This window comes from Thalassophryne amazonica, chromosome 23, assembly GCF_902500255.1.
Source record: "Thalassophryne amazonica chromosome 23, fThaAma1.1, whole genome shotgun sequence".
Taxonomy (NCBI): domain Eukaryota; kingdom Metazoa; phylum Chordata; class Actinopteri; order Batrachoidiformes; family Batrachoididae; genus Thalassophryne; species Thalassophryne amazonica.
The window spans coordinates 62,204-86,632 of record NC_047125.1 but is presented as its reverse complement, the minus strand read 5'-3'; the positions used below and the strand labels follow the sequence as shown (position 1 = coordinate 86,632).

General features: G+C 47.2%; 1 protein-coding gene across 1 annotated transcript in view; it reads left to right on the top strand.

The window, feature by feature from the left end:
* Positions 1-779: 779 nt before the first annotated feature.
* Positions 780-24,429, top strand: part of lrch4 (leucine-rich repeats and calponin homology (CH) domain containing 4) — a 37,575-nt gene continuing 13,925 nt past the window's right edge. Inside the window, 5 exon segments of the mRNA XM_034164452.1 lie at positions 780-1,088; positions 22,169-22,313; positions 22,405-22,534; positions 22,637-22,694; positions 22,697-22,741. Coding sequence (XP_034020343.1) covers positions 917-1,088; positions 22,169-22,313; positions 22,405-22,534; positions 22,637-22,694; positions 22,697-22,741 — 550 coding nt within the window. The 5' untranslated portion in view covers positions 780-916.

The following is a 24,429-nucleotide window of genomic DNA, read 5'->3' as shown; positions in this document are numbered from 1 at the left end:
TCTTCCTCTGAGTGTCCCGCTGGTCTTCCCTCAGACCTGGCAGTTTCCTGGTTGCAGTCTCACAGGTTCTGGGTGTTACTTCAAGAAAGATCACAAGACCTTATTATAGATTGAGACTAATTAAAAAGTAATAATTGCCAGGTCCTTGGACCTATGAAACTGGAATTGGTGATCCCAGCTGTGATGCTCCAGAGGGGAGGGAGCAAGGACAGATGTGAGGAAAGGAGCTAAGAGTGGGTAGGGGGCGCTGTAGTCCATCCTGACATCACATTCAACCATGAATTTGTCACAAAGTACCGTTTTTTCTATCAACTTCACAGCTGGTAGCAGTCTGAAGCCCCGCCTTCTGCCAGAGTCACTCGAGCGGTGTGGCCACGCCTATCCACCCCACACACGCGCGGCCCCGCTAGCTGCTGCGCCCTTTCAAAGAGCTGGAGATAGAACAATGGCAGCTTAGCATCCGGTTTTCGCTGTCAAAATAAAGGCCTGCAGCCTACATGAATGAGTCCCAGCTGTGGACTGATAAATCCTTGACTAAATTTGATTATATTTTGTTTGTGTGAATCTACAAACTAGCGTGTTTATAAATGTTAGAAATATTCACGTAGTGTTGAATGCAGCAAAGCATAACTCATTTATTACTGCGATTAAAAAGTATGCAACGTAGACAAAAATCATGCATTAAAGAAGAAATCCAGAAACATCAAAAAGCAAGCGTCTTATTTTGAAGCCGCGGTTTCCTCTTCCGGTGAGGCGGGCGCTGAGCCCGGCTAGCTTGACGCCGCTTCCTGAAAGGCTGACAGTTGGCGTCGCTCCGCTCGGAACCGTCGACGAACCGTTTGGTGTTAATAGTTTTCGGTGGCGGAGCCTCTCGGGGCATGAGAGCGGACCGGACCGGCCGCACCGAGCGCGTGTGATGGCGGCCGGCGACGGAGCCCAGCTGCCGGCCGCCGTGGCGGCCAGCCGCAGCGTGGACAAGGCGCTGGAGGAGGCGGCCGGCGGCGGGGCGCTGCACCTGGCCAACCGCAAGCTGCGGGAGTTCCCCCGGACCGCCAGCAACTACGACCTGTCCGACATCACGCTGGCAGGTGGGTCCGGTTTTTAAGTTCCTTATTAACCTCTTCAAGCGGAACGTGAGAGAGAGAGAGCGCCGCCTTCTGTTTGTAACGGGAAGATAGAAATAAAAAACAAAAGACTAACAAAAACAAAACAAAAGTCGACTTAGACGTCTAACAGCAGTTTAAAGTTAACAGGTTCATGTATCGTTTTAACGGGACTAACTTTTTTAAAAGCGCACCTTCTCCCTAATTTTGTGTGTTTAACTGTCTGTTCTTCGTAAATGCAGCCGTTATCCGACAGTCAACTTCCGTCTCTCTCATTGGTGACTGCAGGTCACGTGACCTCCAGGCTACGTACTTGTACGTGTGTTTGCTGTTCTCGTTGTCGGACTTTGCCCGAGCGCCCTCCAGGGGGTCGTTTTTTTTGTCTGGAACATGTAATTTGGTGGCTTTCAAAGGGTTGGACTCTCAATAAAGTGAATTTAATGTACAAAGGTTCGTTTCAGGTCGGCTTGGTGTCATGACAGGAAACGATAGATATCAGCTGGCTGATAGAAACAAGTTAGAGACTAAAAAAAAAAACAGAGCACGTTTTCACTGAGCAGGCGGTTGCAGACGTACGAATTCTCACCTTCAGATCAGCCACTTCACCGGACATGACACGGCGCCGACGACATGCAGATGAACAGCACCGTAAAGTGCAATGATCAGTCTGTAGTTTGGGGGGGTAGGGTAAATGGGGGGTCTCTGGTATTAGTCTCGCTAATAGATATTATCTATTAGCAGCATGTCTGAGTCTGACTCTCTGCACCCAAACCGATCAAAGGGATTAATGGGATTATTAACCATCAGGTGACAAGTAAAACCTCTTAAGCCGTTCTGAAGTCAGTTTGAAGTAGAAACAAGGTGATAATCAGTGAGTCACCACTCCGACATGACGCGTGCACAGTGAAGGCAGGGAGACAGATCTGTAGGGGGACCATTCAGTCTGCGACACCGGTTTGATATTTTCAGGTTGTTTTTTGTAAAATTTATTTGGGGCTGTAAATCCCAGTTTAATGTCAAAGTCTGACATGGCTTATTTGTTGGTGGACAAGCCCCGTTTGACGCCGTGCTCTGCGGCAGTTTGGTGTAAGCCCCGGTTTGACGCCGTGCTCTGGCGCAGTTTGGTGTCAAGCCCCGGTTTGACGCCGTGCCTCTGGCGGCAGTTTGGTGTCAAGCCCCGGTTTGACTCCGTGCTCTGGCGGCAGTTTGGTGTCAGCCCCGGTTTGACGCCGGCTCAGTGGCGGCAGTTGGTGTCAAGCCCCGGTTTGACGCCGTGCCTGTGGCGGCAGTTTGGTGTCAAGCCCCGGTTTGACGCCGTGCTGTGGCGGCAGTTGGTGTTCAAGCCCCGGTTTTTGACGCCGTGCTGTGGCCGGCTGGTTTGGTGTCAAGCCCCGGTTTGACGCCGTGCTGTGGCGGGCTGGTTGGTGTCAAGTCCCGGTTGACGCCGTGCTCTGTGCGGCTGGTTGTGTACAAGCCCCGGTTTGACGCCGTGGCTCTGGCGGCTGGTTGGTGTCAAGCCCGGTTTGACGCCGTGCTCTGGCGGCTGGTTGGTGTCAAGAGCCCCGGTTATGAACGCCGGTGCTCTGGCGGCTGGTTGGTGTCAAGCCCCGGTTTGAACGCCGTGCTGGGGCCGGCAGTTTGGTGTGCCAAGCCCCGGTTGACGACGTGCTGTGGGCGGCAGTGTTGGTGTCAAGCCCCGTTGAGGCCGTGGCTGGCTGTGGCGGCAGTTGGTGTCAAGCCCGGTTTTGACGCCGGCGGGGCGGCAGTTGGGGGCAGCCCGGTTGACGCCGTGCTGTGGCGGCAGGTTGGTGTCAAGCCGCCGGTTGGGACGCCGTGACGGTGGCGGCTGGTGGTTGTCAAGCCCCGGTTTTGACGCCGTGCTCGTGGCGGCTTGGTTGTGTCAAGCCCCGGTTTGACGGCCGGGCTCTGGCAGGCTGGTGGTGTCAAGCCCCGGTTTGGACGCCGTGCTCTGGCGGCTGGTTGGTGTCAAGCCCCGGTTTGACGCCGTGCTCTGGCGGCTGGTTGGTGTCAAGCCCCGGTTTGACGCCGTGCTCTGGCGGCTGGTTGGTGTCAAGCCCCGGTTTGACGCCGTGCTCTGGCGGTTGGTTGGTGTCAAGCCCCGGTTTGACGCCGTGCTCTGGCGGCTGGTTGGTGTCAAGCCCCGGTTTGACGCCGTGCTCTGGCGGTTGGTTGGTGTCAAGCCCCGGTTTGACGCTGTGCTCTGGCGGCGGTTCGTAAAGGCAGTGGCTTTTGTATGTAGCTGTATTTGTACAGCAAACTTCTGTTGGTATTGTTGGTTTCTCTCATTGGGCAATGTAGGTCATGTGATCTTGAGGCTACATACCTGTACATGTATTGTTGTTGATGGGAAGAATCCACTTGAACTGCAACCACAACCCTGATCATAACCATAACACGGCTGCACTGTGTACAAATAGCATCTCTCCGTATTAATACGGCAGTGTGTGGTGGCTTCCTTTTGTAAAATTGCGCCCTGTAATGTCGAGCCCTGGTGTGTGTGTGTGTTTTGTAAAAGGCCTTTGTGTGCAGGTTGCAACTTAACAAGGAACGAGGTGTGGATGATGGTCTGGATTAACAAACTGATCTTATGCTTTTTTTGGTGGAAAGAGGATTACAGGAGATCTATCAGAGTCCTCAGCACTTTGGTATGAACCTCCGTGATGACGTCACAACTCTTTCTGGTTAGGGAGACGCGGTTTCTTTCAACAAGAAGAACAGCCGTGTGTGTGTGTGTGCGCGCACACGCACAGCCTCTCCAGCCACAGACAGCTGGAACGTGCATAAATAATTGCAGTATTGATCAAACGTTCTTGCCGCTATTGTTTCTGTATGAAAACGCTGCTTTTCGTCCACACATGGACGAGTCAGGTTCAGCTCGTCGGATCTTTAGTTATTGATCCGTTCAGATATCGTCAGTGTTCGTGCAAGACGTTGGACGAAGTTGGACAACAGTCAAACAGAACAATGACTGTACAGGAACTATGCAAACAATGAGGAACCATCAAGACAGAAAGCGAAACGGAATACGGCTGAATTGAGGTTGTTGTCAGAATTCATTCATATTTTTCAGCAGTTTGAAATAAAGCTGGACGATGTCAACGTAAGTCCAGATTTCTTGTTTGGTTTTGGCTTTGATGTCATTTGTTAGTGCCGTGTGAGCTGGGCTTTACATCGATATTGACTTCACTGCAGCGCTCCTTCTTGTTCCTCGTGGGTTAACGGTGACAACAAAATTACTTACAGATATGGCGTGGAATTCACCTCCAGTGGCCATTTCACTCCTGGAAATCTGACAGCTGAGCAGGTGTTTCTAATGACGCCAAACACGTGAGTGAGACGCTCCTGGAAGTCTCGGTTTCAAGATGGCGACACAACTTGAAAATTAACTATTGACAATACTAATATACAAGAAATTTGGGGAAATGTTGGGAGTCCATGCTGGTGCACAGAACGGGAGGCCTGTGGACAAAAACACCCACTACCATCTCTGGATGGAGCTGCACCTCAAACACAGAGGAAAAAACATAATCAGGCATCAGAAAGACAACAAATACAGTATAATTTGTCGGCATTAAGCAACAGGAAAAATACTAAGGTGATCGCTGGCCACTAGCCCTAAATTTCACTAACAGACCCAGATTTTAGATAAAGTTGAGGCCGCGGCACGCTCCAATTTCTAATAACATGAATTAAAAGAGTAAAAAGCATAGAAACATACTATGCCAGTATGCTAGCCATACGAAAGGGAAAATAAGTGCGTCTTAAGTCTGGACTTGAAAGTCTCCACAGAATCTGACTGTTTTATTGATGCAGGGAGATCATTCCACAGAACAGGAACACGATAAGAGAAAGCTCTGTGACCTGCAGATGTCTTATTCACCCAAGTAGTCCTGCACCCTAAGAACGTAAAGCCTGGGCCGGTACATAAAGTTTAATTAGGTCAGCTAGGTAGAGAGGTGCCAGTCTATGAACAATTTTATAGACTAGGAGCAGAACCTTAAAATCTGTTCTCACTGGAACAGGAAGTCAGTGAAGAGACGTCAAAATGGGTGTAATGTGGTCAAACTTGCTGCTTCGTGTCAAAAGTCTGGCTGCAGCATTTAGAAGAGATAAACGCATGGATCAGGGTCTCAGCATCAGCTACAGACAGGATGGGACTTCAGAGTTTAAAAGTAGGAAGTTTCTAGACATCCAGCTTCTCACTGATGCAAGGCAATCTTCTAAGGATTTTATGTGAATGAGATTACCAGTAGTTATCGGCATGTATAACTGAGTATCATCAGCATAGCAGTGAAAGGTAATCCCAAAATGCCACAGTATGTGCCCAAGGGGTGCTATATAAAGGGAGAAAAACAGGGGGCCTAAGACAGACCCCTGTGGAACCCCAAATTTCATGTCACTAAGGTTAGAGGTAGTGTTATTGTACAAAACACAGAACGACTGGTCAAGTATGACGTCAGCCATGCAAGGGCACTCCCAGTAATCCCCAAATGATTTTCCAGCCTATCAAGTAGAATATGATGATCCACTGTATCAAATGCAGCACTGAGATCTAACAGCAACAGAACTGTAGTGGTGTCTGAATCCATTGTAAGCAGAAGATCATTCACCACTTTAGTGAGAGCCGTCTCTGTGGAATGATATTTTCTAAAAGCAGACTGCAGTGGCTCAAAGAGATTATTCTCAGTAAGATAGTCCACGAGCTGCCATGACACCACTTTTTCCAGAATTTTAGAGCAAAATGATAGATCTGATATCAGCCGATAGTTTGTCAATACACTAGGGTCAAGATTAGGTTTCTTAAGTAATGGTTTAATCACTGCAGATTTGAAACATTTAGGCACAGATCCAGACGGTTCTTTTTAGTTGTCGTCTTTGATCCGTTTGTTTTGTTTCTCCTTGTTTTCGTGTCCGACGTGTTCGCCCGTACACTTCCTGCTTCGTGTGCTCGGGTTCTTGGGACCGTCTGCCCACAGTGACTGTGATGTCGTGCGGTCTGTCGAGTCCTCACATACCCATGGTCAGTCACCTGTTGTGTGAATAACACGACCCAGCCAACTGTACGTACAGTTAAACCGGTGTTGAGGACCCCAGCAGCTGGAGAAGGTTTCGGCCTGACAGATGGTGTGGACAGACTGGTTGCCTCCCTTGGTGGTTGACATCCAGGATCGAAGGCGGTTTTCTCATGTGGTCCCACACCTGACCCGGAGTCTCACTGCACGTTTGTAAACGTTTGTTCCAGACAGAATTGGAGAGCTGTGACATGTTGAGTGGGGGGCGTGGCTGTGGACGGTGTACCACGCCGCTGACTCCTCACTTCACTTTAAATACATGTTGAAGCAGCGCTCTGCCATCACTAGGATCATTTCTAACACGTGTCCTGAGTCGCCTGCAGACGTTCTGTCAGCAGAGTGTCTGTGGGCGGAGACCAGCTTCTCTGACTCAACACGGAGTCAGCGGAGCTTCAGGTGCCGAGTCTGGTTTGACACATTCACGTCGCTAAGCCGTCTAACGTAGCCGGTCTCATTACCGCCTGTAAACAGTCACTCTTGCAGATATTCTTCGGTCACAGATCCCTCCTGCCGGCTTTCTCCACCCTGCCTGCACTCTCTTCTTCACCTCTCTACCACACTCTCTCCATTACTGTGGACAGTTGACCTCAAGTATTTAAACTCGTCTACTTTCACCACTTCTACTCCTTCTAACTGCAGAGTTCTCCCCACAAACCTTTAGTCTAGCGGTGCTGTTTGGAACGATCACCGTGCGTAACGCTTCCACTCGGGGTCAGATCCAACCTTCTGTCCGGAAGCCCAAAAACAAAAATGAAAGTCTTTTAGTTCTGTGTCTGGTCTGATTCTGTGCTGAATTGGTGATTAGTTAAATTTAATCAAAAAATGTTTGTGTTTCATTGACGCACTGTATGTTACAAATGTGCAATAAACGTATTTGAAAGAAAAAAATAATGTACAGAAAGACAATTTAAAATGTGGGAGATTCCAGACTTTTTTTTACACTTTTCACCTGTGTAGTTTTCAATTTGAAAAGTTTGAATTCCCAAGTCACAGTATCACCAGGCTGGGGGCGTTCACTTCAAAGTGCGAAAACCTCACCTTGTACTTGTGATTCAGATTTTGACACCCCTCTATACTGTCAAAAAAATGGAAAAACAAAAGGTCCAGCTTTCCTCCCCGAGTCAGCAGGTGCATTTCTGGAAAACGTCTTATTACTCTGCATTTGTCGGCATTTCTCAGTGTGTGATGTACATTTTAGGAAAAGCAGAAACATCTGATGGCTGATTGACACAGTGAAATGAACACTGCTTCGTCGATAACGAAGCTTCTGAGCTTTCATTGAAAACTAAAGGTTCAGATTTACTGAGGCTGTACAGAGGCGACACACTTCACCCCAAAATGCTTAATTTTTTCAGTCTGTTGGATTTTGGATTCTAATGTGTGGTGATGCTACTGGACACTATTTTAGCCTCGCCGTAAGCATGTACGCGGAATGTCTCCAAGACTTTTTTTTTTTTTCCTTCTCAGTGGAGCTGGTGGGGTTTATTTTTTTTTTTTTTGAGTGTCTGTCTTGATGTGAGACTGTTCTGTAATGGAGCAGCGCACACCACACTTGCACAGCGTGCACATGCGCTAAGTTTTTGCACAGTTGAAATCGGCTCCTTTCACTTAAAAACACGAGTCATCATAACACGACATCACACTTATGTAAAGTTTGTAATTAATCTGTGGTTCTGTTTTTAACGTTAGCAGCATTCAAATGCATGTTTTCTTCTAAGAAATGCTGTCGGAAACACTCAGAAATGTTCTGATTACAGTGCGGCATGTTCTTCAGAACATAGAAAAATGGAAATAATGCAGCTATCCAGCCCCAAAATCTCAGTGTCTCAGGACCTGAAGAATTTTGAATTCCGTTCTGCTGTTTTTGTCATAAAAGCCTCCCTGTTCACTGTCAGAGGCTGCATCGTTCTCAGCCTCTGATTGGATCGATCCCCCGGCAGATGGCGTTATCGAGTCAGCTGTACACAAACGTTTGTTCAAGGCGTTGCAATCTGACTTTAAATATGGCTGCCATGGCCATATTGAAAATACCACTTAGAGCCATTGGTCAGCAGTTTTTCTTTTATAAAGATGCTATATTTATAAAGCTGAAATTTGGTACAAGAGTAGCTCTAGGGAGCTCCAAAACATCCAATGGGATTTTATTTTTTATCTTTAAATTTTGACCTTGATACGACCTTTGGAGTCTGGCCATGCCCACTTTTTTAGCTGAAACTACACTGTCTCGTATCATCCAGGTGAGCTCCAGTGTGGGTGGAGTTATTTTATCTATTATTTTTTGTAACGGGTTTGTGCAGCTTTTGTACCAAAAAATGATTCAGTCGTCTTTCATGACAGTGGAAATGAGAAACACAACATAAAGTGCAGTTTGTTTGTTAGTTTTTTTTTTTAAATAAATGGGGGTTATTTTGTAACGGGGGCTTGTTACTTCAGCACGTTTTAAAAACCGATCCTGTCACAGGTAAAGCGTTCGTTATACGAGCGATCGTGATGGTGTCGCTACTTTGAGCTTTTCCTCGTGTCTTTGGCGCTCGCTGGGCTGTAGATATAAAATACATTTTGCGCTCGTGCTTGTTTGTCTTTAATGACGAGGAAAGCGTGCTGAGTCAGCAACAGTAAACATCTGTTCACGAGCGGTGCACAGCAGAGGAACGGAACAGTAGTGGCGCTATGCGGCAGGGAGTGGGCTTTGCCCCGGAAAGACCTTTTTCTCGGGCCACCGTCAGTCACTTCAGGAAGTGTCCATCGTTCCAGCGGATCTAAACAATCCTGGTCTGGAAGAACTGGTTTTGGTGTCAATCATGAGTTTCTCCCCATTTTTATTTTTTATTATTTTTAGCTGGTTGGAGATGGATGGGCATGTTCAGGGTTGGTGCCTGTGCGGTGCCTCTTTAACGTCTTAAGAAAAACCTCTGGGTCACACCACAGCGGGTTGGTCCGGTGAATTCTTGCGGTCTGTGGTCACCGTGAGTAAAAACAACCTCTCCGTGCAGCGCTGCTTCCCCCCTCCCTGATTCACCACCGAGCTGCTTCCCTCAGGAAGTTAAAGGTCACGCGCACACAGAGGAGCCTTGGTGCGCTCCTCAAGTGTTTCCTTGGTAGCTCAGGGCAGCAGAAGCACAAGAACAAAGCCCCGTCAGTGTGCGCGCTGCCTTCACCGCCTCGTGCGTTCTTTAAGGACTGCACTCTAAGGACTGTTCTGCACGAGCGCACTCGTCCAGAACATTTCAAAAGCACGTTAACGCTCTGCTTAAATGCACGGATCCCTGCGGTGCACGTGGTCTCGCGCTGTGCAGGTGCAGTGGTACCCGGAGCGCTCCGTCAGTGCAAGTTTTCAAAACGTATTTCACTCTGTTTCCCTTCACAGGTGCACCGTCTGTTACTGACGTGTGAGACAACTCTTCTAAGTAGGGATGGGTATTAAGATTTTATCGATATCGATCCGACTCCCTTATCGATACCTCCTGTGAATTTTCTGTGTACTAAAAGTCGACTTTACAGGTTTTCTATGTCAACATTTTATTGAGTCTTAAAAGTAAATAAATATGAAATTTGTCACTGGATCCTTGATCTCTGGGACCTTATTTGGGACATTGTTTTGGTGATGTATTGGTATAAACATTCCAGAGAAAGTCAGGAGCTTCTCTCACTATTTAGACAAACAGTCCTGGAAGAAGTTTCTGTTGGAAGTGTTTTAGATGTAGGATCAGCAGGTGAAGTGGAAACTGTCCAGGTCGCCCTTCTGAAAGAGATCTTGATCTCAGTGGGACTAACCTGGTTAAATAAAGATTAAAGTGGGAGGGGGAAGTGTTGGCTTTGTACATACGTGAGAGACGCCGGACTCATCCAGAGGATTTAGTGCTGCTATAACAGACTGATGCAGTAGGTGGCAGCAGCGCAACAATAAGGATGATGGCTGCCATTAAACACCACAGAAGAAGAGAGGGGACTTTTGGTTTATATCACAGGAGTGCGTTTTGAGGTCAGAGCACATTTCTGCATTCACAAAATGCCTCAAGAAACCACAAAAAAGGCATTAATTTAATTTACTCATACGAATTTATCGTATATGATATGATATATCGTATTTGTTGTCAGTCTTTGTAAATCGTTGAACTCATTTCAGTTGGTTGTGCAGCTAATCTAGTTTCCTCAGTGGACCGTGCGCGAGACAAAACGTGTTTTCATCACGGCGAGTGGTCGGAGCTATCTCCGACCGGCAGCTATCTGTGGCGTAATGTGAATTAAAGAATTACCAATAAGATGGTTTTTAAGCAAAAAGGCTATTCATGTCGGTGGATAGAATAATTTCTTATCTGTTCTTAACTGGATCTGGTTTTTGATACCCACCCCTACTTGTAATTTTATAAATAAACAAGGGCGAAGCTTTGCTTATGTCCTGAAGTGTGGCACAAGAGTGACATCTGCTGGCAGAGAAACCAACCACAGCGCCTTTGAAAGTCCAAAAGGACTTGGGGTTGTTTTCATAGTGTCTCAGTTCCAGTTTTACCATCTGAGAGTGCAGTTCCCTTCTGCTGCATCCCGTCCACATGTTGCACTTTTTTTTCCTTTGATGCGTTGCCTCATTGGCACCACAAAGCGCCTTCCAGCGGGTTTTGAAGCGTGTGTCTGAATGTGAGCCTGTTGCGTGAGCAGTGACTGTGTTGAAGTTCTTACACAGGTTTAAAATTAATCAACTTATCTACGAGAACAAAAATTCCAGTTTGAGTTCTTGCTAACAAGACAACTTTTTCCTGGTTAGCATTAGGCAACATGATTTAGCTACAAAACATAATTAATTAAAAGAAATCAGTTATTGTAAATACACTGGTTCCTGTTCAGCCTGAGATGTTTAGGCTAATGATGTACCATAGGTCACAGTTTTGTTACTGGTTTGGGAGTAACTATATTCACAGGAATTAAAAAAAGTAATATTAATAAATGGCACTGTGGGGGTGGTGGCCGAGTGGTTAGTGCGCTTGGTTGATTCAGCGTAAAACTCGTGCTAAATCAATATGCAGCTTCAGCTCAGATTTGCTGTGGTGACTCGGAGTGAAAACAGCCGAAGGGTCTTCCTACAACAACAAACACCACCAATAATAAACTTACAACAACGATGCAGAAAATCACAAATTAATGAGCTGATGAAGCAGAAAAGCTGTGGCTTTATTCATGGGTTGTTCTTCTTAATAAGGCTTTTTCTTTTTTAAAGAGGTGTGACTTATACTCTGGAAAATCTAGTCTATGAATAACTGGTATCGTCTGGGGCCCCCGCGTGGCTGTGGGGCCCCAGGTCTCCAGCCCACCTGAGCCCGTGGTTTAATCCAGCCCTGGTTGATCCAGACCTTCACTCTGCAGCTTTCTGCTCTTCAGATGTGTGATGCGTTCACAGCAGTAATTTATTTTCAGTTTTTAGCGGCTCTCTGCGTAAATCAGTTTCTGACGGGAGGCGGTCGGCTGTGTTTTAAAGTGGCGCGTGCAGACCGCAGATGATTGATGTTGTTATGCCACGTGTAACGTTTAAACGTGAATATCAGCTTTGGGCAGGTGAGACGTGAGATGTTTGGTGTTTGTTGTGTGGCAGCAGCAGTGTATCCACTTTATGAAGAGGACCATCATCATCTGGGCCGGACTACGTTCTGTAGCAGAAGCAAAGGAAATGTTTAAGTTAATGAAGCAGCCTGAGGCTGAGTGACCTCAAAGGTCGTGAGATAAAGGACTTGTTGTTGAGGAGAGCGGCTGCTGCTAGGCCAACGCCACCGCACTCTGCGGCCCAGCTGCTGCCCTACACAAACAGTGTGTGTGTGTGTGTGTGTGTGTGTGTGTTTCATGTTCCTGTAAATCACGAGCTCTGGACATTCAGCTTCTCTGTGTGGTCATAAAGTAAAACTTCATTGGATGTGGTGTGAGTGAGCTGCACATATGGATGTAAGTTGTCCTCTGCAGGCCTGTGTTCGATTTCCTTCTGCCTGTGTTTGGTTTCCTTCTGCACTGCCTGTTTTCTCTGCATGCCTGTGTTTGGTTTTTCTCCTGCGCTTGCCTGTGTTTGGGTTCCTTCTGCGCATGCCGGGTCTTGGGTTCCTTCTGCGCTGCCGGTGTTTGGTTCCTTCTGCGCTGCCTGTGTTTGGTTTTCTTCTGCGCTGCCTGTGTTTGGGTTCCTTCTGCGCTGCCGGTGTTTGGGTTCCTGCTGCGCTGCCTGTGTTTGGGTTCCTTCTGCGTTGCCTGTGTTTGGGTTCCGTCTGCGTTGCCTGTGTTGGGTTCCTTCTGCGCTGCGGTGTTTGGGTTCCTTCTGCGCTGCCGGTGTTTGGTTTCCTTCTGCGCTGCCGGTGTTTGGTTTCCTTCTGCGCTGCCTGTGTTTGGTTCCTTCTGCGCTGCCTGTGTTTTGGTTTCCTTCTGCGTTGCCTGTGTTTGGTTCCTTCTGCGCTGCCTGTGTTTGGTTTCCTTCTGCGCTGCCTGTGTTTTGGGGTCTTTCTGCGCTTCCTGTTTCCTCAGCGCTGCCCTGTTTGGTTTGGGTTTCTATGCACTGCCTGGTTCCTCTGCCTGTGTTTGGTTTCCTTCTTGCGCGCCTGTGTTTGGTTTCCTCTGCGCTGCCTGTTTTGGTTTCCTTCTGCGCTGCCTGTGTTTGGTTTCCTAATGTGCAGTGTCCCTGTAGAATATCCACAGTTTTGTACTTTTCCTCATTTTACCTGAGATGGCCATCAGGTATTGTGACGTCTGTCTGTCTGTCTGGACAAGACAGTCTTAAATCTGCATGTTGTTTACTCTGTTTATATTTGAATCTTACTTTTCCTTGTACTTGTTGCAGTGATAATAAGTATATTGTATGTGTATCTGCTTCCGGTGGCCCCAGATGTTGAGCAGACGTGTTTCCAGCTGTAAAGGCCTTCAGCTGGCGCCATCCCTGACTGGGTAGGAGCTGCTCAAACAAACAATGAGGAAGGGTCCTGAAGCTGTGGGGACCCGGGTCCAGCAGACCAACTCTTCATGATCTGTGGGTGGAGCCTGTTATTGTTTGGGTGTGCCTGCTGGTGTGTGTCTCTGCTTACTTGGCACAGCTGGTCTGGTTGGGGGGGCGAGTCCCTCCCACACCCCTCCATTGGTCCTCCCAGGGGAGGTAAGAAGAGAACAGGCCCAGCGTCCTGAGCTGGGGGGAGGGTTAGGGGGAGGAGCTTCAGGATCGGCTCCGTCCTGCAGGTTAATATCTCAAACTGGTTGTTTTGGTTCCTGTGTGTCGTCCAGTCTCAGGCTGCCGCCTTCACTGGTCCTCGTTAGTGGGACGGATCACGTTTTAAGACCAGGACTTCTCCAGCCTCCGCGGCTTTCCTGTTGCTTCAGGCCGTGCACGTGTGCACATCGTGCACGGCCTGATGCGAGCAGCGCATTTGTGCATGCTCAGTATTACTCTCTGTGTGTGTGTGTGTGTGTGTGGTGTTGTGTGTGGTGTGTGTGTGTGTGTGTGTGGGTGTGTGTGTGTGTGTGTGTGTGTGTGTGTGTGTGTGTGTGTGTGTGTGTGTGTGTGAGATCCAAACGGGGCCACGGGCCCAGAAAGGACTGACGTGCATGTGTGTACGTGCCGCTGATGTTACATCATGACCTCGCTGTGAGTCATCAGAGCGCAGCGCAACCCTCAACACCGCGCTCCTCACCACAAACTGAGACCCGTGTGTGTTCTGTGCTGCTGATTCAGATCCATGAAATCTCTTTTTCTGAATCTTAATGAATAAGATTCTGTTTATTAGCCGGATTTCTGTTGTAATGAAATATCAACTTAAACATGTGATACAAATTAAATTATCACTGTCAAATTAGAGCGTTTTATTTGTCCCCCGATTAAAAACTAAAATTTCAGTATTACTGGAACTTACATTTCATTTTACATTTATCTTACATTTATCTTTACATCACTTACATTTTGTCTGCACGTGTTCTTTTGAACACGATACTGAAAAGTTGGACCATACTTGGTCTCTTCCTGAGCAGTGAATTAGATTCTGCTGAAATTTGTGTCATATTGCTGGCCTGTAGGGGCGGCGTGGCGACTAAGGACCATCCCGCACCATCAACCTGTAATGTGAGTCATGTCAGGAAGAGCATCCAGCTGTTTGAGAAACAGTTTTAAGTTGGAATATGATATTAATTTAAAATGTGATGTTTCACCAATATCCTCATAGACCACTAGGGGTCGCTCACGGGAAAGTCTGTGCTGAAGGGATGGAGGGAAACTGGGCGGCTCAAGCTCCTTTGATTTAAATCAGTCTGACAGTGCCTTCGTGTCCCACAGCATTTATCAGACGTGCAGTGGGTGGGGCCCTGTTGCTGTAGGAACAAGCATTTTAAAGTCATGTGATCCATTTGGACCTCAGTTTTGTCAGTGTTGGTCATCATGCTGTAGGAAGCCTCGTTCTGTTGACATGTTTGACAAACGTGCTGCAGCCAGTGAGATGTGGAAAGATGTTGCAGTAAGAGTCCCAGCGCTTATTGTGAATGTCAAAAATAGAGAATTAGATATTTAAAGTGAATAATTGATCATAAAAAATAGTTGATTATTGTTGCACCTAATCCAGATCACACGTGTACCGTTAAAGCCCCCCTCCCCCCGGGGACTGCCCGTGGTCAGGTGTGAACAGCTTCCTGGTCTCTCTTTTCTGCAGGGCAAGTGGTTTGGACTCTTCCTGCCTACACATTGCTGTTGCCATGCCAGCCGGGTCACTTTAGCACTCCCACCATCTGTTTGTGTATCTGACACGTTTTAATGCAACACTCAAAGTGTGGGAGAAAAAACCTCCACCGACGAGCGTTCAGAGATTCACCTTTCTGGATCTGTCGGCAAAAAAACTGATCAAAGGTGCCTCGGCCCGCAGCTCCCCCGGGTTTAACGAGTCGCTCCTCCACACGTGCGCCATCATTAAATGTGGTGCACGCACATTCCAGAAAGACGTCAACGGCCTTCATAAGGCGCTTCGACTTTAATGTGCTTTAATGACGCTGTGGTTTTCAGAATAAAAGTCTACAGCTGCTGCCACTCAAATTAAAATGCTTTTATTGTAATGGCCCAGTCACATGGCACACGACGATTCCTGAACGAAGGGAAAAAGTAAAAACGTCACAATTCGTTGAGAAAAGGTGGACAAAAGAGCTTTTATCACCGAACAGTCGCGAAGTAGAGCACAAAAGGGACGAAAGAGGAAATTAACAAAACTGAAGCTCACGATCTTGACGAAACGCCCTGGAGCCACAGCTGGAGCAGTGTGTGTCTGCGTCTCTGCGTTCCAGCACTCGGCGCTGGGACGGAGCTCATAGCGCCTGAGTCCTGGAGAAACCACAAACAGAATCTGTGGAGATCTGTGCCGCACGTCGGTGGACCATCTGCTCTGGTTCCTCATCCAGAACAAAAGAGGGATCATCTCCATCATCATCAGAATCCACACTGTCTGTAGACACACAGCGCCGCTCTGTTGTGCTCCAATTAAAAAAAAAAAAAAAAAAAAAAAAAAAAACCTGTTCTGTGGTCACTTGCTGTATCACTGTATTATGTTCTAAGTCATATATTAATTATAACAGAAAACTGTCAAAAGAGAGAATAAATATAGTGTAAAGATGATTGAATATATCAGCAGTAAATTAATCAGTGCGTGTGAACGCGCATTGACTCACATGTGCGGTTATTTCCACCACTGATCACTGATCCACAACGTGAATTCTTCCTTCCAGAACAGCTCTTTATATCATCATTTTGATTTATCTACCTGTTGTCACATGTACAGAAGACTGATTATCATTCCTACACTCAGATTGTTATATTTAATATAAAATAAGCGCACGCAGGAGCTGCTGCTGGCCGCTGATGCTGCATTCAAGTACCATCGAAATTACACAACTTTTTCGTGTTTCAAATTCAGTAGTTGCTTGTGGCAAAATAATTAATATATCCACACAAAAGATTAATTCTGTCCTATGTAATGTGCCTGAGCCCATTGAGCTGCCCCCCCACACACATAAAAAAAAATCCAAGCAAGCAGGCCGAGTTTGCCCTGTAATTTCCCAACGGTACATGATCAGGCAGCAGCCTCAGCGCTCACAAAACCGGCTTCTGCGCTGTGTGAAAACACTACAGCTGCTCCAACGAAGTCAAATTAACAATAACATTACAAAACTACACAAACGCTTAAAAAAAAACGTCAAGAACGACAGCAAAACGAACAGACGAACTGAGGTTTTTGTTGCCCTTCGTTCAAATTTTCAACAGTTTAAAAATCCTGACGAAGCGCACCGCTGCAGGAACGAAGCTGCGTGAAGGTTAAATGATGCCAACGACAGTCAACTAAAGTCCAGATTTTGTTTCGTCAGGGCTTCGTCACCCTTCGTTAAGTGCCGTGTGACTGGGCCTTAAGTGCAATCAGCAGATGTGATGCTAACTTCCTGTAGCAACAGAAACTGATGTAATGTTTTCCTCCTGGTCAGGTCCAGGACCGCCCCTCGGTTCAGGCCTGAACACCGCAGGGCAGGACCGGACTCAAACGTAGTCGTCTTTGTCAATGAGACACACACGTCCTGGTGATTGTCTGTTAGTTTTTTAAAGGTATACCTGCGCGCGGGCTCAGTTTGTGTCAGCATGTTAGCAGCATTTAGCTAAAACAAACCCACCATCAGTGAGAGGTGGTCCAAAGATGGAGGTTTGGTCCTTTGGAGACACGGTGCGGACACGCCCACGTATCGGCCCCGGCGTGGCTGTGACTGAAGTACGCAGCTTTGATTTATGGATCGTGAATCGTGCGCAACCGCTCACTGCAAGCTAACCATGCTAATCTGTTCTGCAGGCGTTGCCTAGCAACAGGTGTTAAATAAAAGGCGGGTTTTCCCTCAGACGGGGCAAAGCGAACCGCTGTTGCAGGATGTCGGCGCCACGTGTTGTCGTTCTGACACGTGAAGCTTCTGCACAGGAAGTCCACATCCTGTGTGATGGTGCAGGCAGCATGATGAAAATAACGTCTGCGCTGATCAGAGTGTTGGCCTACAAAAAGACGCCAACCGCGCCCGCGGCTCAGAGGGTCGGGCTGCAAAGGGGCGTGTTCCTGGATTTGTTTGGACCAGAACCTGAACCAGGATTTGACATGTGTCCAGTGTCTGGGGTTTGAGGGCATCTCCAGAGTGTTGTAGGGTGCGGGGTGCTGAATCCAGCCCACATGCTGATGTAGAACTTCTTTTACTGTCTGAAACCTTCTGGCTCCACCTCCAGGGGGAGGATTTGTTTTTTGTTCTCTGACAGGAACACGGAGGAAGTGCAAGGCATTTGTTTGTTTGCGCTCCAGTCAGTCTCAGCATGTCTGCACTGGAACCAAAACGTGTGAGCAAAACCAAGTCCTCTGTGGCATACCCTGTTCATCACCATGGCAACCTGCCACCGCTGCGGGCCATGGCAACCACCGCTGAAAGAGCAATGAAGGGTTTGTTTTGAAAGTAAAACCCAGCGAGGCCCCGCGGCTATGACATGCTGACTGATCCTGATCCGTAGTCGGACCCGGTGTTGAGTGATACTTCCTGTGACGTCACAGCGTCTGTTGCTGTGGCGTCTGGTTACAGCTCTGTGCTTTAGCTGTTAAGTGTCACGTTTGGCTTGTTTTGTTTTTGTTTTTTACCTCGGTGATTGGCCGGCCCCATGGACACACCCACCTTCCACCTTCACTGCAGCAGATGGGCAGCTGGTGAGGCGGGTTCCACCTGGGTGGTGGTCTTTGCTGTCAGGCTCATTAGTATTTGGACATCAAGGCCTTTTTTTTGTTTGTTTGTTTGTTTTTTGTAGAGCCCCGACTGATATGGCCGGCCGATATTATCGCCCAATATAAGGCCCTTTTTCAAAGTAAGTTTGCCGAACGATAGACGCCAATAATTTATCATAAACAAGAACAGTTTACTGAATAATTGTTGTGTCATGCAACGTGTAAATGTACCTTGCACCGTTTGTCCAGTAGATGAGCTCTGCACTCCATTCAACTGAGAGCTGCTAACACCCCTGCTTAAATGCGTTCATCACGCGGCCCCCATAGTTTGCTGTCATACTGCACTGATCGGCTGACAAAAGCATACAAGTAAGTTTATAAGGATCTAATCCTTATCCTGAACCTATATCTAAGTTTCAGCAACAAGAGGTAACAAGATCAGATGTATGTCACAACTCTTTTTAAGGATATGTATTTGCCTAATTCACAAAGGTTAATTCTGATTGCATTTAGTTGAACTTGAAAAATTCTTCTCTGTTATAAACTTGATCAATATAAGGACAAAGCTTCAGCTTTTAGCTCATACCTTTTTTGTTAAGGGTCCAAAAAAAGAACATTTTATTCATTAAAAAAAATATATATATTGGCTGATTTATCAGCTATTGGCAAATCAGCCGATTTATCGATTATCGGCATTTTTTTTCATACAAATATTATCGGCATCGGCCTCAAAAAATCCAATTGGTCGGCTCTAGTTTTTTGTCTCCAAAGTGGGGTGCAGTCCCCCATGGTCACAGAGGACATCGTCCTGCTGTCCACGCTGCCCTCCTGCTTCTTCATTACATGTATATTCATTCATTACATACATAAGATTAGCTTAAAAACTTTCCTTTTCGCTAAGGCTTATAGTTAGGGCTGATCAGGTGACCCTGGACCATCCCTTGGTTATGCTGCTATAGACGTAGACTGCTTGGGGGGGGTTCCCATGATGCACTGTTTCTTTCTCTTTTTGCTCCGTATGCATCACTCTGCATTTAATCATTAGTGATCGATCTCTGCCCCCTTCTCGGCATGTCTTTTTCCTGGTTCTTTCCCTCAGCCCAAACCAGTCTCAGCAGAAGACTGCCCCTCCCTGAGCCTGGTTCTGCTGGAGGTTCTTCCTGTTAAAAGGGAGTTTTTCCTTCCACTGTGGCCCAGTGCTTGCTCATAGGGGGTCGTTTTGACCGTTGGGGTTTTTCATAATTATTGTATGGCCTTGCCTTACAATATGGAGCGCCTTGGGGCAACTGTTTGTTGTGATTTGGCGCTATATAAGAAAAAAGTTGATTGATTGATGGATTGACATGTCCAGTTGCCATCGTTCGCTCTACGTGTTTTTATTCTTTTGTTTGTCCACGCCGATAAACACTGGTTCTTGATCCCCTCCCACAAACGCTAACAGCTTCACTCTTACTCTTGAAAACTCCTCCCTCTGGCCCCTCCCCTCAAAGTCTGGGTGTTGTCCTCGGCAGTACTTTGTCATTTCAAACCCACGTCGCTAACGTCAGCCGGTCTGCATATTTCCGTCTCCGCGTGTGGCTCAGTCAGCATTGTCATCCTGGTCCACTTTCTGCTCACCTCCCACCTGGATTATTGCAGCTCTCTTCTCTTTGGTCTTCTTCATTAGCTCCAACTGGATCAGAACGCAGCAGGATCGAACACCATTAATTCACCACATCACCCCGTTCTTCCACATCACTCACTCACCACACTGACTGTAAAACCATCCTTCTAACCTCGAAGCTCCTCCGTAACCTCAGTGGACTTACACACACACACACCTGGCCGCACCCTCAGATCATCATCTTCTCTCAGCCTCACCAGTCCTCCTGCCCGCTTCACCATGATGGGATTTATTTTAAAACCCATCTGTTCAAGAAAGTCTATTCACCATGAGTTCGTGGACAGCTAGCCATGCTGTGTTTCAAAGTGTCCACGCCACTCCTGTCCCGCCCAGATCGCTAACTCGCTGTAACTTCCTCCATGAGCCTTCAAGGTCCCATAAACCTGCACAGCTTTCTTTTGTGAGCAGCGGTGCAGAAGTGCGGTCGGCGTTTGCGCAGACGGCTGTACCGCTGCTCACAAAAGTCACGTGTTTTTATTCTTTTATTCTGCTTTTTAATCTTTTACTTCATTTTCTTGTGTGAAGTGCCTTCATGAATTGGCACGATATAAATTAATACATTTGATTGTAGATAATAAAATGTGGGCGTGAACTGGATGTTGACGAAGAGATGCATTCTCTCGTCAACATCCAGGGGAGGTGATGGTCTCATGGTTCAGCGTTGGGCTTGAGACCAGAGGATCCTCGGTTCAAATCCCAGCCTGACCAGAAAATCACTCAGGGCCCTTGGGCAAGGTCTTTAATCCCCTGGTGTCTCCTGGTGTGCAGTGGGCACCTTGTATGGCAGCAGCCTGACATCGGGGTGAATGTGAGGCCTTATTGTAAAGCTCTTTGAGCATCTGATAAAGATGGAAAGCACAATATAAATACAGTGTTGTAATATGTCCTTCTGTCTGTCCCTGTGACTCGCTTGATGAGTTATTGATTAAACAATAAAGACATTTAATGGCCGTCCTCAGAAATCCCTCCAGCGTTTGATACCGTCTCTGGAATCTTCTCCTGCCAATCTGTAGACATGGGTTCAAATCCCACTCCTGAGACCCGATACGTCCTGGACTCTGTCCTCAGTAATGTCTTTCAGAAGTTCCTGAGGGTCACTGAACCTGGTCTCTGTGTCCCACATACTGAACCCAAGCTGCCTGTTGATTTTGGGGTCAAAGGTCAAAATCTCTGACCTGCACTTTGTAGAAAAGCGTCACTTGTCCGGGGTGCGAGAATTTAAATATGGCGGTCAGACGGTATTGGACACTGCTGTAGGATGAACTCTCGCTCATTCCATCTGCTGTCGTGGAAGTAAACATGTGAGAAACGACGGCGGGACACGCGGGTCACAAGGTTTAAAAAACAAAAGCTTTTCCAGAGGCGTGGCGATGCCGCTGACCCGCGGCCTTCAGAAAACCTGCCTGGTTACCACGCTAACGGCATCAATCGGCCCCTTACTCTGTGGAATGTGGAACAGGAAGCTGAGCGGACTGGATTGCCCTCGCCCTGCGTGAACTCAGAACGGGCCATCGTTGTTTTTACAGCGGCTAGCGCTCCCAGCAGGAAGGTCGTCGGTTCAATTTCCTCTGTGCTGAGGTCACCTGGGGTCAGTCTGATCTGACCCGAGTGATTAGTGACGTAATCCGTCTGAGTCGTCTGTCCTGCAATGACTCGGCAGGCTTACGTGTCTGAGGAGGACGAACGAGCAGGCTGGGTCCAAATCAGGGTCCCACACGTTTGTCCTGTCGTGCTCCTGTGACGAGGATGACACACGACGCCCGTCAGGGACGTCTGCTCCGTCCACCAAAACCCAACCACACTGACGGATCCCGACCTGAGTGCAAACACCAAGATGGCGCTGAATTTCTGAGGGTTGGATTTTATGTTCTGGACCCAAAGTGTGCAGCTTCCTGGGTACACGGGACCAGAAGCAGAACCCGCCAACGGTTTATAAGGGTTTCATATTGACACTCAAAAACAGACAAAAAGTAAAGTAGCGGTCATGGTGACGCTTTCTTTTTTAGCTTTGTCGTAGCTACGTTAGCGGTCATGGTGACACTTTGTTTTTTTAGCTTTGCCGTAGCTACATTGCCGCTGTTTTACTTGCTTGCCCAATAGAAATCTGCGGAGCTTACAGTGCATTTGTTAATGCGGAGACAGTCAGTCATAAATATGCAACAATAAAAACAAGAAAATGTAAATGTATTAAATGTTATTCATTATTTGTTGGCAAAAGAGGCTAATGGGGTCATTTGAGTCGGCTACATGCTAATCTAGTTGGCGCAGCCTGTATTCACTTTTTCTTTTAAAAAGCTGCTCAGACGGAACGTTTGTCCTGTTTAATCACAATAAACTGTGATTTTCATTTATTCCTGCGCTGTCGGAACAGACTTCGCTAAAACGTGGTACCTGTGATTAGCTTAGCATGGAGAGCACCATAGCTAGCTCACATGGTCGGCTGTGGTTACTTTAACTTGATAGTTGAACCCATTTTCTTCTGCTGCTGCTGCTGGTAGTTTCTTTGAATGAATGGAACCCGAGTCATCGTTTACGATGACTCCAGTTTGAAGGAGCTGTAACTTTGAAAATATTCATACTATTTGTTTGCAGACCTGTCCAAGAACCGTCTGTGTGAGTTCCCAGAGGAACTGTGTCAGTTCATCTCTCTGGAGACGCTCAGTCTCTACCACAACGGGATGCGCTCGCTGTCCTCCAGCCTGGACAACCTACAGGCTCTGACCTACCTCAATCTCAGGTACAAGCACACAGAGACACACGTGGAGACACAACTGAAAGGTGGAGTTTGATCACGTCACCTGTCTGTCCTTCTGTCTCTGTCTCCACAGTCGGAACCTTCTGTCCTCGTTGCCCCCCGTCCTTGTTCCAGTTGCCCCTCCCAGAGTGCTGGTGGTCTCCAACAACAAGCTGTCCTCACTGCCCACCTCTGTCTCCTCCCTGACTAACCTGAGACAGCTGGTGCGCCCCCTCCCCACACACACACACACACACACACACACACACACACACACAGCGCCATCTCCTGGCTGTCCTCTCACACGCAGTCTTGTTGTCCCTCAGGATGTGAGCTGTAACGAGCTGCAGTGTCTTCCCGCTGAACTTGGACACTTGGAGTCTCTGAGGACCTGAACCTGAGGCGGAACCAGCTGACCGCCCTGCCCGAAGGTACCGCCTCCGTCAGCGAGCCCGTCCTCTCAGCTTCCGTGTGGGTTTTGTAGTCGCTAACCTGCTGACAAGTTTGAGACGGCACGTCGCCACTCGCTTGTCATCGTGTTGTGGGAACATAGCCACTGTGGACAGAAAACGTCACGCGACTTAAAAACAAAACAAAAACTAAGGAGTTCAGAAAAAATGTGTCCCCGCCTTAAGCAGTGTGTCATACATGAAGCCACGCCTCTTCACAGTGATTCAATTACATCATTCTGGAGTCCTACCTTTAAGTCAAAGTCAGTTAAAGTTCATTCTGCAGGTTGAAGGGCTCCGTCCACACTAAACACTTAAACTGAAAATAGGTCAAATCTCCTCTTCAGGACAGTTTTTTTAAAGGGCTCCGTCCACACTAAACACTTAAACTGAAAATAGGTCAAATCTCCTCTTCAGGACATTTTTTTAAAGGGCTCCGTCCCACCTAAACACTTAAACTGACAACGGGTCAAATCTCCTCTTCGGGTCATTTTTGTTATAAAGGGCTCCGTCCACACTTGACACTTAAACTGACTACGGGGTCAAATCTCCTCTTCGGGTCATTTTTTGTTTTTTTTGTAAGGGCTCCGTCCACACTAAACACTTAACTGACGACGGGTCTAATCTCCTCTTCGGGTCATTTTTTTTGTAAAGGCCTCCGTCCACACTAAACACTTAAAACTGACGACGGGTCTAATCTCCTCTTCGGGTCATTTTTTTTTTTTTTGTAAAGGCCTCCGTCCACACTAACACTTAAACTGACGACGGGTCAAATCTCCTCTTCGGGTCATTTTTTTTTTTGTAAAGGCCTTCCGTCCCACTAAACACTTAAACTGACAACGGGTCAATCTCCTCTTCGGGTCATTTTTTTTTTTGTAAAGGCCTCCGTCCACACTAAACACTTAAACTGACGACGGGTCAAATCTCCTCTTCGCGTCATTTTTGTTTTTTTGTAAAGGCCTCCGTCCACACTAAACACTTAAACTGACAATGGGTCAAATCTCCTCTTCGGGTCATTTTTTTTTTTGTAAAGGCCTCCGTCCACACTAAACACTTAAACTGACGACGGGTCAAATCTCCTCTTCGGGTCATTTTTTTGTTTTTGTAAAGGGCTCCGTCCACACTAAACACTTAAACTGACGACGGGTCAAATCTCCTCTTCGGGTCATTTTTTTTTTTATAAAGGGCTCCGTCCACACTTGACACTTAAACTGATGACGGGTCAAACCTCCTCTTCGGGCCATTTTTTGTTATTTTGTGTTTTTTTTTTTGTAAAGGGCTCCGTCCACACTAAACACTTAAACTGACGACGGGTCAAATCTCCTCTTCGGGTCATTTTTTTGTTTTTTGTAAAGGGCTCCGTCCACACTTGACACTTAAACTGACGACGGGTCAAATCTCCTCTTCGGGTCATTTTTAGTTTTTTTGTAAAGGGCTCCGTCCACACTAAACACTTAAACTGACGATGGGTCAAATCTCCTCTTCGGGTCATTTTTTTTGTAAAGGCCTCCGTCCACACTAAACACTTAAACTGACGACGGGTCAAATCTCCTCTTCGGGTCATTTTTTTTTTTTGTAAAGGCCTCCGTCCACACTAAACACTTAAACTGACGACGGGTCAAATCTCCTCTTCGGGTCATTTTTTTTTTTTTGTAAAGGCCTCCGTCCAC